The sequence below is a fragment of the Schistocerca nitens genome, chromosome 2 (assembly GCF_023898315.1).
Source record: "Schistocerca nitens isolate TAMUIC-IGC-003100 chromosome 2, iqSchNite1.1, whole genome shotgun sequence".
Classification (NCBI taxonomy): Eukaryota; Metazoa; Arthropoda; class Insecta; order Orthoptera; family Acrididae; genus Schistocerca; species Schistocerca nitens.
The window spans coordinates 999,481,156-999,496,081 of NC_064615.1; the positions used below are offsets into that span (position 1 = coordinate 999,481,156).

Consider the following 14,926-nt stretch of genomic DNA (forward strand, 5'->3'; position numbering starts at 1 on the left):
TGTTCATTCTTTCAGCGCGCTATACGAGATTGGAATAATAGAGAGTGCCAGGCACTTAAATGTGATTTGCAGAGTATGCATGTAGATGTCGATGTAGATGTAGAAGTACACAAATACGCAGTCAGATTTCGATAAGATTTCAAAGTGGTGCAAAGCCTGAAAACTAGTGTTAAATCAACATTTACATCTGAACCCCGCAAGCTATGTGGCAGTGTGGGGCAGAGTGTACTTCTGGTACCACAAACTGGTCGCTCCTTCTCTGTTCCAATCGCGAATGACGGGTGAGAAGAATAACTGTCGGCTCTGTATTAGTTCAAATTTCTTGATTTTTCTCGCTGTAATCATTTCGATAGACAGCTACTGGTGTGAAAAATGTAAACGAGGAAAGTAAAATTCATTTGTCACCTCCAGGTAACATACCTCGATGAAACGTGGACCATACATAAAAATATCTGATATAGTAGAGTGCAGAAGGTTGTTGTTGTTGTTGTTGTTGTGGTCTTCAGTCCTGAGACTGGTTTGATGCAGCTCTCCATGCTACTCTATCGTGTCCAATCTTCTTCATCTACCAGTACTTAGTGAAACCTTCATCCTTCTGAATCTGCTTAGTGTATTCATCTCTCTCCCTGTACGATTTTTACCCTCCACGCTGCCCTCCAATGATAATTTGTGATCCCTTGATGCCTCAGAACATGTCCTACCAACCGGTCCCTTCTTCCTGTCAAGTTGTGCCACAAACTCCTCTTCTCCCCAATTCTTTTCAATACCTCCTCATTAGTTATGTGATCTACCCATCTAATCTTCAGCATTCTTCTGGAGCACCACATTTCGAAAGCTTCTATTCTCTTCTTGTCCAAACTATTTATCGTCCATGTCTCACTTCCATACATGGCTACACTCCATACAAATACTTTCAGAAACGACTTCGTGACACTTAAATCTATACTCGATGTTAACAAATTTCTCTACTTCAGAAACGCTTTCCTTGCTATTGCCAGTCTATATTTTATATCCTCTCTACTTCGACCATCATCAGTTATTTTGCTCCCCAAATAGCAAAACTCCTTTACTACTCTAAGTGTGTCATTTCCTAATCTAATTCCCTCAGCATCACCCGACTTTATTCGACTACATTCCATTATCCTCGTTTTGCTTTTGATGATGTTCATCTTATGTCCCCCCTTCAAGACACCATTAATTCCGTTCAACTGCTCTTCCAAGTCCTTTGCTGTCTCTGACAGAATTACAGTTTCGAATCTCAAAGTTTTTATTTCTTCTCCATGGATTTTAATACCCACTCCAAATTTTTCTTGCTTGCTCAATATACAGATTGAATAACATCGGGGAGAGGCTACAGCCCTATCTCACTCCCTTCCCAACCACTGCTTCCCTTTCATGCCCCTGGACTCTTATAACTGCCATCTGGTTTCTGTACAATTGTAAATAGACTTTCGCTCACGGTATTTTACCCCTGCCACCTTTAGCATTTGAAAGAGAGTATTCCAGTCAACATTGTGAAAAGCTTTCTCTAAGTCTACAAATGCTAGAAACGTAGGTTTGCCTTTCCTTTCTTTAAGTCTGAGGGTATTTCGCCTGTCTCATACATCTTGCTCACTAGATGGTAGAGTTTTGTCAGGCTCTCCCAAGGCCGTCAGTAGTTCTAATGGAATGTTGTCTACTCCCGGGGCCTTGTTTCGACTCAGGTCTTTCAGTGCTCTGTCAAACTCTTCACGCAGTATCGTATCTCCCATTTCATCTGCATCTACATCCTCTTCCATTTCCATAATATTGTCCTCAAGTAAATCGCTCTTGTATAGACCCTGTATATACTCCTTCCACCTTTCTGCTTTCCCTTTTTTGCTTAGAACTGTGTTTCCATCTTAGCTCTTGATATCTCTCTTTTCCCCAAAGGTCTCTTTAATTTTCCTGTAGGCAGTATCTATCTTACCCCTAGAGAGATAAGCCTCTACATACTTACATTTGTCCTCTAGCCATCCCTGCTTAGCCATTTTGCACTTCCTGTCGATCTCATTTTTGAAACGTTTGTATTCCTTTTTGCCTGCTTCATTTACTGCAGAAGGTGACTGAAAGAAATACGCATTCAGAACAGAAATGGCACGTTTATTCGAAGACAGTAATTACATCCTGATATATGATGTTGCCCAGCACATTACAAAAGGTGGGACATGATTCTTAATAAGGTGCGTGGTACCACGGACGACAAATCACGATCTGTTACGTGCTCCCATGGTATCCACAAGGTTGGTAAGGAATTTTTGTTATAGAGCGTTCCATTCCTCCATAAGCGCGGTTCACAGGTGCTGTGTGGTCGTCAGTGCATGTGACCGCGCTGCGACACTTCCGGACGCATCGCACGTGCTCGTTGGGATATAAGTCGGGGGACGGGTAGACCAGTCCATTCACACAGTAGCCTCTCGTTTAAAGACCTCCTTTATCAGTGCAGCACGATGCGGCCACGCATAAAATTGAAGTCAGGGTCGAAACCACCCATGAAAAGACGCAGATGGGACAGGAGTGCAGTGTCACAATAATGCTGACCAATGGTGTACTCTTTTGAAAGACTTAGAGATCAGTACGCCCATGCAACATTTTGCCACTTCACACCGTAACACTTGGACCACCCATACGATCTCGTTCGACAGTGTTCCTGAGTGCGTTACGTGTTTCCATCCCTTGACGGTACATCCACCCTTGGTGAACATGACCGTATTGATCGTACAGGTATTCTGGTGTGCGGAGATACAGTTTTCCATGGGCGTACTGATCTCTAAATCTTTCGAAAGAGAAGACTACTGGTCAACATGATTGTGACACTGTACTTCTTCCCCATGTGCGTGTTTTCAATTGTGTGCATTCGGTCCTGAATTTATTTTTATAGATGTCAATGCGCGACCGCACCGAACAGCGCGGGCGTTGTAGTGGCTTTATGACCTGGTGCAAGTCAAACAATTAGACGGTGGGGTTCTCCGAGCGACAAGATATTCATCGAAAGGACTAACCTGCTCGTCCTCCAACTTAAATTCCGGAGCACGTGTGGGATGCGTTGGGAAGACATACTGCAGCACATTGACATGCACCAACGAGTATCCAGTCCATGCCAACCACCGTGTTAGAAGAATGGAACGCTCTACCACAAGAACTTACCAACCTCGTGGACAGCACTTTCCAGAGTATACATTGCCATCCGTGCTGATGACGCACCATATTAAGGGGTGGCTTACTATCTTTTGGTTTGAAAAAAATCGATTTTTTTAAATTGCATTTTTGGATCCATAAAAATGTTTAGGATCCACCCCTGAATCGGTTTTTCCGAATACGGAACAGAAATATTTGTTATTCGCGGATGAAGAAAAAAATGCACCAGCCTGAAAACTGCCTTTTTCACGCACCAGTTTTTTTTCTTTCGGAGGACGAGTTATTGTACCGGCGCTTGGGAGGAAACACACAAAATCCAAATGAAAGTTTTAACGCGTCTGTTTGGAAGTTAGCCCCCAAACATTTGCATTCTGGTGCGAAGACTGTGGAGATTGCGACTTTATTTGCAGTGAGCAGCTTCAACGAAGGGTATTCAGCAACTCTGAAGACCATGACAATGATGGGCGTCATCCTGGGACTCCATTCGACGCAGTTCGCCAAGCATTCGGACGACCACCGGATTCAAGCGGCCGAAAAGCGCTTGTCACCGGCCGTACGAGCGGCTCTGGAGAAGCGCAGGATGGTCCTGATCGAGCAGAAGGCCCTCTATGAGGAAGAGGAATGACTAGTTTATGGATCCGGAATAGCAGCTTGCATTTATATGTAGTCAAAACTTTAAACGCGTTTTTGTAGAAATGACTTTTTTTTATCGCGAAGTATGGCAACTTCAAATCTACTGCACCGATTGGCATCATTATTTGTCTCCGACGAAGCTAACTAAATTGTCTAGGAGTTGTACCACTTTTATTCCGATCCATCAACTATAAATATTTTTACTTGGCCGACGAAGTCGAAAAAACGATGAAAAGAACCCTATTTTCTTAAAATGGCATCCATTTTGCTTCCTATGGTCCAAATAATTTAAGCGAGGCACAACTGCTAAAGAATATTATATAATTCGCTAACGTCAACTCAATTTTGATTTCAGACGAGCCGGTTGACCTGTTACTACATCGAAATTTTGTTTCGCTCCGACGGCACTTCCGTCTTTGATATTCGACATTTCCAGTCGAAAAAATTCCAGTTTGTAGAGAAAATATCAATAAAAATTTTGACCAAATTTGACATTGATATCTGAAACACATCCCGAGAAAAACTTCTCAAAGAACATGCTTTTTTCGGGATAACGATAGTAAACCTCGCCTTAAGATCCATGTCCCGCCTTTTGTAATGTCCACGGGAGCGTCGTTTATCGAATTTAGTGTTATTATTGTCTTTGAATAAGACAGTTCCTATGAGAACACAAAAAATGCGAATAAGTTCCTATTTATTTAAAAGAGTGACTGAAAAGTGAAGGCCGGCCGGAGTGGCCGAGCGGTTCTAGGCGCTTCAGTCCGGAACTGCGCGACCGCTACGGTCGCAGGTTCGAATCCTGCCTCGGGCAGGGATGTGTGTGATGTCCTTAGGTTAGTTAGGTTTAAGTAGTTTAAGTTCTAGGGGACTGATGGCCTCAGAAGTTAAGTCCCATAGTGCTCAGAAACATTTTTGAAAAGTGAAGTACTAGCTGACTCATTCCTCAGTACCTTCAAAAATTTTCGGAAAACTTTTGCATGCGAACATATTCGCACATTATTATGTTGATAGTGAAGGAGACAGTAGCAGTGTGAGGGAAGGGGAGAGGCACACAGGCAATGGAACGTAATTGACAGTCACAGAAAAGTGGGAGGGGGGGAGGGGGAGGAGGGAAGGATAATAAAGTGAAAGAGTAAGTGGAAGGAGGTAAGAGACAGTGATAATGAGAGACAGAGTATATGACAATGAAGATGGGAACGACGGAGATAGTGGTAGTGAGAAGACAGCAGCGATAGATTGGAAGGAATGAGATACGAGCAGTAAGAGAGAGCAAGAGAGAGACAGTGGTAGCGAGAGGAGACTGTAATGGTAAGTCAGAACGAAGGGAACTGTGGCTGTGATGTAGGAGGCAAGGAGAGAGAGAGACAAAGAAATAATAATAGTGAGTTATGTTGAACGGGATAGTGAGAAAGGGCAACTGAGAGTGGATGGGTATGAGCGACTTACAGCGATTTATTAGTGGGTGTGAGTGAGTTACAGTTGGGGAAGCTTCTGGGGGTTTTAGAGGTGCTTTCCGTGTTCAAAAAGGGGCGAATTTATTCGCGTGGCAAAATTTTTGGGAAAAATTTTAAAGGTGCTCATGAATCGACTCCATTTACTTCCGGTGCGATGGACGTGGAAGAATTATGGGCAAATTTTAAAAAAATTGTAAATCACGCACTGGACAAGTATGTGCCGAAAAAGTGGGTTACGGACGGAAAAGACCCCCCTTAGTTTAACAGCGCAATTCGGAGAATGCTCAGGAAGCAAAGGCAGTTGCACTCGCGGTACAAGAAAGATCGGGAGAATGAGGACAGGCAAAAGTTAGTAGAGATTCGTGCTGCTGTAAAAAGAGCGATGCGCGAAGCATTCAACCACTACCACCGTCATACCTTAGCAAAAGATCTTGCTGAAAACCCAAGGAAATTCTGGTCTTACGTAAAATCGGTAAGCGGGTCGAAGTCTTCCATCCAATCACTCACTGATCAGTCTGCCCTGGCAACGGAAGACAGCAAAACTAAAGCTTAAATTTTAAATTTAGCATTTGAGAAATCTTTCACGCAGGAGGATCGAACAAACATACCGCCGTTTGAGTCTCTTACAGATTCCCGTACGGAGGACATAGTGATAGACATCCCTGGGGTTGTGAAGCAGCTGAATGGGTTGAAAATAAATAAATCGCCAGGTCCTGATGGGATTACAATTCGGTTTTACAGAGAGTACTCTACTGCATTGGCTCCGTACTTAGCTTGCATTTATCGCAAATCTCTTGCCCAACGTAAAGTCCCGAGCGAGTGGAAAAAAGCGCAGGTGACGCCTGTATATAAGAAGGGTAGAAGGACGGATCCTCAAAATTACAGACCAATATCCATAACATCGGTTTGTTGCAGGATTCTCGAACATATTCTCAGTTCGAATATAATGTATTACCTAGAGACAGAGAAGTTGCTGTCCATGTATCAGCACGACTTTAGAAAGCATCGCTCCTGCGAAACGCAACTCGCCCTTTTTTCACATGATATCTTGCGAACCATGGATGAAGGGTATCAGACGGATGGCATATTTCTTGACTTCCGGAAAGCGTTTGACTCGGTGCCCCACTGCAGACTCCTAAGGTACGAGCGTATGGGATTGGTTCCTAAGTATGTGAGTGGCTCGAAGACTTCTTAAGTAATAGAACCCAGTATGTTGTCCTCGATGGTGAGTGTTCATCGGAGGTGAGGGTATCATCTGGAGTGCCCCAGGGAAGTGTGGTAGGTCCGCTGTTGTATTCTATCTACATAAATGATCTTTTGGATAGGGTGGATAGTAATGTGCGGCTGTTTGCTGCTGATGCTGTGGTGTACGGGAAGGTGTCGTCGTTGAGAAGGATACAAGATGACTTGGGCAGGATTTGTGATTGGTGTAAAGAATGGCAGCTAACTCTAAATATAGATAAATGTAAATTAATGCAGATGAATAGGAAAAAGAATCCTGTAATGTCTGAATACTCCATTAGTAGTGTAGCGCTTGACACAGTCACGTCGATTAAATATTTGGGCGTAACATTGCAGATCGATATGAAGTGGGACAAGCATGTAATGGCAGTTGTGGGGAAGGCGGATAGTCGTCTTCGGTTCATTGGTAGAATTTTGGGAAGATGTGGTTCATCTATAAAGGAGACAGCTTATAAAACACTAATACGACCTATTCTTGAGTACTGCTCGGGCGTTAGGGAACTCTATCAGGTCGGATTGACGGAGGACACGGAAGCAATTCAGAGGCGGGCTGCTAGATTTGTTACTGGTAGATTTGACCATCACGCGAGTGTTACGGAAATGCTTCAGGAACTCGGGTGGGAGTTTCTACAGCAGGGTCTCCCAACCTTTTCAGCTGGCGGACCCCTTCCTCGGTCGAAAATCCATGGCTGACCCCTAATCAGTCAAGAGCACAGTAACTTTAACTTTCAGAGCGAAACCCATGGGAAGTGAAAGCTTCTTAATGCAAGTGCCATGTTCCAAATAACCCCCCTCCCCCCAAAGTATGAGTAGTCTTTGGTTTAGAGATGAATGACAACAACTTCAAATTAACGATCCAATTTGAATTCCTACTGTATCCAGACACTTGCTAGTGGATTTACTCCCTTCTTTCAACACACTATAGTCTGATTAAAATTACTTTGTAATTGATATTTCATACGTTGGAGCTGCCTTACTCCAAGAGCAATCACCGTTACGTCAAAACTGTTCGCTGATTGGTCGACAAAGCTCGCTCCGCGCATGCGCATAATGTTTCAGCGCATCTAGCGCCGTGAGCCGGCGCACAAACGACCCCCGTATTGTCGCGAAACAGTCGATCAGAGAAGCCGCATTCTCCAGCACTGAACTGTGTATGCGTTCTCGCTTAAGAACCGCAAAGGCTGCTTGGGAATACGACCTGAAGTATAAGTAAACATGTTTTTCACGCGAAAAAAAGAGATGAATTTGGTTTTCACATCTTTATTCAATAATTTTACTCATTATTTTACACGATTTGGTGAAAGGTGGCCGCGGACCCCCTAGAAAGAGCCGGCGGACCCCTTAGGGAAGCCCTGCTCTAGAGGAAAGGAGGCGTTCTTTTCGTGAATCGCTACTGAGGAAATTTAGAGAACCAGCATTTGAGGCTGACTGCAGTACAATTTTACTGCCGCCAACTTATGCTTCGCGAAAAGACCACAAAGATAAGATAAGAGAGATTAGGGCTCGTACAGAGGCATATAGGCAGTCATTTTTACCTCGTTTTGTTTGGGAGTGGAACAGGGAGAGAAGATGCTAGTTGTAGTACGAGGTACCCTCCGCCACGCACCGTATGGTGGATTGCGGAGTATGTATGTAGATGTAGATGTAAAATAGAACGAGGCAGCTTGTACCGCACTTTTCAGTCAAAGTGTCTTCAATAAACAGGAACATATTGGAATTTTTTGTGTAATATGGTAGAGGTGCCCAGACGGACGCGGCTCGGGTGGTACTCACTCCGCTTCTCGAGCTTGAGGCAGCCGAGTGGGATGGCGGCGGCGGTGGCCTCCGGCAGGCTGAAGGAGCCGATGCCCGCCTCGCTCTCGATCTTGGGGAAGCGGTCCTCGCCCACGGACTCCGTGAGCCCCGTGGCGACGGCGGCCAGCGTGCAGTTCTCCGTCGGCACCTCGGACAGGTCCATGCCGGGCCCGCCGCACCGCGGGTCGCCCATGGCACACCGGTAGCACTTCACCGCGCCACCTGCAACCCGGAGCATTGCACTCCAGGGGCGCGCAGCCGCACAAAACTTACCCAGTTTATTTTAGAATGCATTACGAGAACAGCAGTGATCAATGTCTTATAAATAATTACTATTAAAAACAGTCTTGATCACGATTTATTTAACAAGGTGACCGGTTTCGACCACTACTGTGGTCATCTTCAGACCATTGAGTAGGAACCTCTTTCTGTTGGAGAATCACTACTCTACACTAGTGATTCTCCAACAGAAAGAGGTTCCTACTCAATGGTCTGAAGATGACCACAGTAGCGGTCGAAACCGGTCACCTTGTTAAATAAATCGTGATCAAGACTGTTTTTAATAGTAATTACCCAGTTTAGCACCCTAAAATTAAATGAATGGCGTCATTGGCAACGGAAACCATATCATTTAGCTACAATATAGCAGGTCAGCAACTGGAAGCAGTTAATTCCATAAATTATCTGGGAGTACGCATTAGGAGTGAATTAAAATGGAATGATCATATAAAGTTGATAGTCGGTAAATTAGATGCCAGACTGAGATTCATTGCAAGAATCCTAAGGAAATGCAATCCGAAAACAAAGGAAGTAGGTTACAGTACGCTTGTTTGCCTACTGCTTGAATACTGCTCAGCAGTGTGGGATCCGTACCAGATAGGGTCGATAGAAGAGATAGAGAAGATCCAACGGAGAGCAGCGCGCTTCGTTACAGGATCATTTAGTAATGGTGAAAGCGTTACGGAGATGATAGATAATCTCCAGTGGAAGACTCTGCAGGGGAGACGCTCAGTAGCTCGGTACAGGCTTTTGTTGAAGTTTCGAGAACATACCTTCTCCGAGGAGTCAAGCAGTATATTGCTCCCTTCTACGTATATCTCGCGAAGAGACCATGAGGATAAAATCAGAGAGTTTAGAGCCCACACAGAGGCATACCGACAGTGCTTCTTTCCACGAACAATACGAGACTGGAATAGAAGGGAGAACCGATAGAGGTACTCAAAGTACCCTCTGCCACACACCGTCAGGTGGCTTGCGGAGTATGGATGTAGCTGTAAATGGATGTTAGATGTAGAATATTCAATGAAATGAAGGAACTGTGATGTGGTCGACTTACTTTAAGCTTTAGAATAACGTTACGTCGTGTTTTGATTACTTACTGACTTCAGTTAGTCACAAGCACAACAAAATTACTTGAGGGGGGTAGGACGTCAAACGGGCCGACTTGGAGCAGGAGAGGCACCGCAGGACATTTTAATTTTCACTGTCTATATTTTACAAGTAAATTCATAAAACTTTGTCAGCATGACGAGGAAGGATTGAGGATTCACACTCATAGCAGTGGAAGGTGTAATGGTACTTGAATTACGTAACCATTACGGCACCTCATTTGAACCTTTCGATACCAGTAATATTCTACTGTGTTTCTGTATTGTAGTTAACATATTTCTGAGACAACATTCAGATTTGATTTCATTAATGTAGAGATACTTTGATACATCGATGTGTTTATATTGCAATGATATTATTCTTATGTGGTCGTGCGGTAGCGTTCTCGCTTCCCACGCCCGGGTTCCCGGGTTCGATTCCCGGCGGGGTCAGGGATTTTCTCTGCCTCGTGATGGCTGGGTGTTGTGTGCTGTCCTTAGGTTAGTTAGGTTTAAGTAGTTCTAAGTTCTAGGGGACTGATGACCGTAGCTGTTAAGTCCCATAGTGCTCCGAGCCATTTGAACCATATTATTCTTATGTGTATTCTTTCTTTTGTCACTTTGATCTTTGACATACTTGTAACTCTTGATTTTTGGGCGCGTAAGCAATAGAGAGTCGGACCTTGAGAAAGTCAAGTCTTGGACGTCATGTTGGAAAGACGTAAATTGCAGTCAGTTTATAAAATGTGAAGTTTAACAGTGAGGAAGATGTTTTCAAGTATGTTTTGTATTGTGAAGTGATGTTTTGTGTGTTACGTGATATTGCAACAAAAGAAATAAAAAGGAAGTGTAACTTAAATTCGGAGTGCTGATTATTGTTTTACATCACCATTGTGCTAACTTTCAAAGGTTTAATATTCAAGAATGGTTTGTGAAACACATCTATAAAACTTTTGAATATAGCAGAATTAAAAACCTAGGCCTCTTTGCATCCGAGTTTGGAATCACCACCACCTAGGTTTTCGACCATTGAGCCATGATTTTACAACGAGACCAACGTGGGAAACACGAAAAGATGAGTGCCTAGTTTATTCATTATTACATGAAATGACTTTATTAACTGTGCTCTAATGACACTTACCACATAATAACTTTGTTGTTGCCCGAAAATGCAGTATTTAGCAGCGTGAGCAACACCACAATCATTATTAAAAAAAATGGTTCAAATGGCTCTGAGCACTATGGGACTCAACTGCTGTGGTCATAAGTCTCCTAGAACTTAGAACTACTTAAACCTAACTAACCTAAGGACAGCACACAACACCCAGCCATCAGGAGGCAGAGAAAATCCCTGACCCCGCAGGGAATCGAACCCGGGAACCCGGGCGTGGGAAGCGAGAACGCTACCGCACGACCACGAGATGCGGGCAATCATTACTAAATTTTGACCTTTGTTGTGGTAGGGTTGTTAGAAAGGGCAAAAACATAACAAAATAATTTTTTTTTAGATACGAAATTTCATCATATTTTCACATACTGTTGGCTGCATTTGTTGCTATAGGTACATTTTTCTTCACAAGTAAGAGAGATTCTTTGATCAATTTTGCACAGCATACAAACCATACCTACAGGTGTATGAAATTCTAGAATTTTCCAAATCTATTAAAAACTGTGGTAAAAATTGAGGTAATTAACTACAAAATTTGATTTTTTTCTAAACATAAAGTTTAAAACGTAACACCTCATTCACTTTTTCATAAATGAAATAGATTCTAGAGTTTCAGACACCTGTAAGTATGGTTTGTATGCTGTGCAAAATTCATCGAACAGTCTCTCTTACTTATGAAGAAAAGTGTACCTATAGCAACAAATGCAGCCAATAGTAAGTGAAAAATGATGAAATTTCACATGTAAAAAAATTATTTTGTTATGTTTTTGAACTTCGGCTGCTAGGAGTGTGAATCCTGAATCTTTCCTGGTTATTCTGACAAAATTTTATGAATTTACTTGTAAAAGTATAGACAGTGGAAATTAAAATATCCTGTGGTGCCTCTCCTGCTCCAAGTCGGCCCGTTTGACGTCCAACCCCCCGAGCAGGGACATAAATAAGAACTGAGCCGTGCTCACTCCCAGCTATGAGTTTTCGTGAACTTCGCTGTCTATCTGTGTTTGGTTTCCCACCCTTCTTGCTGTTACGTCGTGATTCTTCTTCCTTCTACGTGTGGCAGCAGCGATGTGTATCGATATTTGCACCGTGTACCAGCTTTGGTTTTGTTCATATAGTTTCCGGCTAGGGAGTCTGCAGTGAGTTGGTCGGTTGCTGCGGACCAGTGCAGTTATCTCCGCGCGGTGCAGTCGGCTGGGTCCGCTGGCGATCCCTGCACAGTGTCGAAGCGTGTGTGGAGCTGCCCGATCGCTACGACCCAGGACGTCGGAGTTGAGTAGTGGCTTCAACTAACCAAGCCACGACCATTCATTTTGTGTGGTTCATTTCGGCGGTTCGCTGTTGGGTAGGTTTTCCTGTAATATTGAGTGTTTCTATTGCTGAAATATAGCCGCCATGCGGTGCAATTAACTATATTGGTTGACTACAATTCAAGTGCACCAGCGGAATTTTCTGCCTTGTGGCCGTTAGTGTTCCGATTACCTGCCCTGGCTACTAACGTAATTTCAGGCAGCGTCCTTTCCTCACCTGTTGCCGCTATCCAGTATGCTGTGTAGTCTTGACAGCTAATACATATTTCATTGTGGATAATCACGTTTGTAACTTTTTGTGTTTGGGTTCTCATGTACCGATTGGTGGCAAGCAAGTCGTTTTGCCGGTCGCACGGGTCAAGTGTAGTTGGGCTCACCAACTGTCCCACCTAAGTGACGTGGGCAGATCGACCTCCCTGGAGGCTTCTGAGTGCCATTTTTCTTGTTGTTCTTCTCACCGGTGATTAACTGTCTGTTTTTAATCTATCATAGCCAATGATTCAAAAAATTCTTGCCTTTACTGGATTTTATGTATTTTTGAATTTTGGAAAATAAGTTGTGGGACTTCAGCCACTTAAATCCTTATTAAAGAAACATTGCGGCCTTCTGTCTTTGAAAGGTTATGGTAATTTCTTTTAAAATCTTGAAAATTTTATTGTGGGCCTTCAGCGTTTTGTATTGAATCTTGTTTGTGTTTGTCTCTTCACCCTTGCCTTGAGGCTCTGAGCCTCGCTTTGTATGTATATGTTAATTATTTTATTTGCAATTTTAACTGCATGTTTCTACCACTTGAGGTTTATCTTGTTGCTTTAAGATTTCTTATTTGGAGGCTTTCAGCCGTGAAATAATTGCCTGTTTGAAACTTGTAGTTCTAAAGATTCAGCTATGTGCCGTTTTGGTTTAAAGGTGTTATTAAGTTACAATGAATTACAATTTTGAGTGAACCTGACAGACACCTTATTTGGTCCTTTCCACTATCTAATTACATGTTGTGCCCAGCGGGTTTAGCGGGTGTTTCAAGAACACAAACTTAATCAGAAAAGCACAACAGAAATAAACGCTCAGGCTCGGTGTGTGGCAGGACCTTACAGATTAACCAGAAGATACGAACGTCGAATTCAAAACATTATTACATCATATCTGAATGTACGTAATTCTACGTTTGCCGAAAGCTTACCGATTGCTAACCATTCCCCTAAAAATTTGGAAGCAACAGTTATTTTGTACGGAGAAGAGTGTATGGTTGATCTGGGAGAGGGGACCACACAGCGAGGTCCTCGGTCCCGTCAGATCAGGGAGGGATAGGGAAGGAAGTCGGCCGTGTCCTTTCGAAGGAACCATCTCGGAACTTGCCTGAAGCGCTTTTGAGGAATCACGGAAAACCTAAATCAGGATGGCCGGATTTTTGTACAGAGAAATCAAAAGGTGTAAGATGGATCTTTGGGAAAAGCTAGGCGTCTTTAAACATCTAGAGCGATAGGACGGAAATTTACTGAATGGCCAGTCCTCGCTTGCAGATATTCTTTTAAAGGCTTCAAACCTATGCTGTCCAAAAAGTCTTCACACGGTTGCCGCTAGCCTTTGCGAGTTGCTGATTCCTCAAAATTCTAATATACATTATTTGTGCATACGTATTCATTTTCCCAGTTTTATATTTTGTGAAGACACTTATTTTACCCAATCTCGTTACTGTATGTTTTGCACTATATGATGACCCATACACTAATCTTTTTCACCGTCAGGTAAGTTTATCATAGCACTTTGAAGCTTTAACATTATTACTGTTTGCACGATAATGTACTTGTGGTCTTATAAGTGTTTCATTGTGAGTTGGTGTATTTTAATTTACAGTATCGTCCTTCAACATTCTTCATTTTTCACTGTCCTCTCACTCACTGTCCTCCTCAGCGCATTTCGTCTTACTGGCCGTTTATGCCGAAAGTGTTCTTCGATCTCGGTGCACGCGCCACGTGCTTTGTTTTCCTGATGGTCACAAACTACGTTTCCTGTCAGTCGGCGTGCAGCTCGTAACATGACCCGACATTTTATTTCATTGGTTTTATTCGTGGATTTTTAACTACTCTTAGTTGACAAGCCCTGGTGATAGGGACCAGCGTATTTAATAATATGTAAAATTATTTCCGCTGATAGCATATTTTCGTTGGACAAATGTCAGATCGCTTCATTATTTGATATTTTTCCAATGAGGAATTTGAGTAGGTATCAGTTTTTAGTCTTTTGGTTATGTTTTATTGTATATGTGATATTCCTACCTCTTTGTGGAGATGTAGTCTCTATATGACGCGTGATTTTGACATGTACGTTTCCGGCTGTTACATTGTCTTCAAGTATTTCTGAAGAAGACAGGTTTACATCCTTCGAAACCATGCTCAAACGCTGAATAAAACCACCTTTGTTGGAAATGGTTGGCTGCTTTGGATTGATTTACTGACTTTTAACCGCAGCCGTGTTCAAAATATTGATTAGTTACCAAATTAATCAAAAATGGAAACCCATGAAATTAAATCGTTACCACACCGCATTCAACAAATGACTGTAGTTGCGGAAGCAATCAGCTACAGGCCCTCACTGAATGCCAACACCGGCAGCCTACGATTAGCTTTAAACAACAGTTAGCAACAGTACGGACAGAAATTTCTAGAACACACATAAAACAAAACAATTACCAGGCATGAAATATTTCAATAAATCATTGAGTTAATATAAAACGCTCGTTAAAAGAAAACCTATCAGAGCTCGAGACTATATAAAACTTTTAGCCAACAAAGGGATAAATAATTAACA

General features: G+C 42.8%; 1 protein-coding gene across 1 annotated transcript in view; it reads right to left on the reverse strand.

Moving 5' to 3' along the window:
* LOC126237327 (uncharacterized) overlaps window positions 1-14,926 on the reverse strand; it is a 268,891-nt gene that overhangs the window by 37,309 nt on the left and 216,656 nt on the right. Inside the window, exon 2 of the mRNA XM_049947295.1 lies at window positions 8,259-8,501. Within this exon, the coding sequence (XP_049803252.1) occupies window positions 8,259-8,501 (243 nt within the window). The remainder of the gene's footprint in view (window positions 1-8,258; window positions 8,502-14,926) is intronic.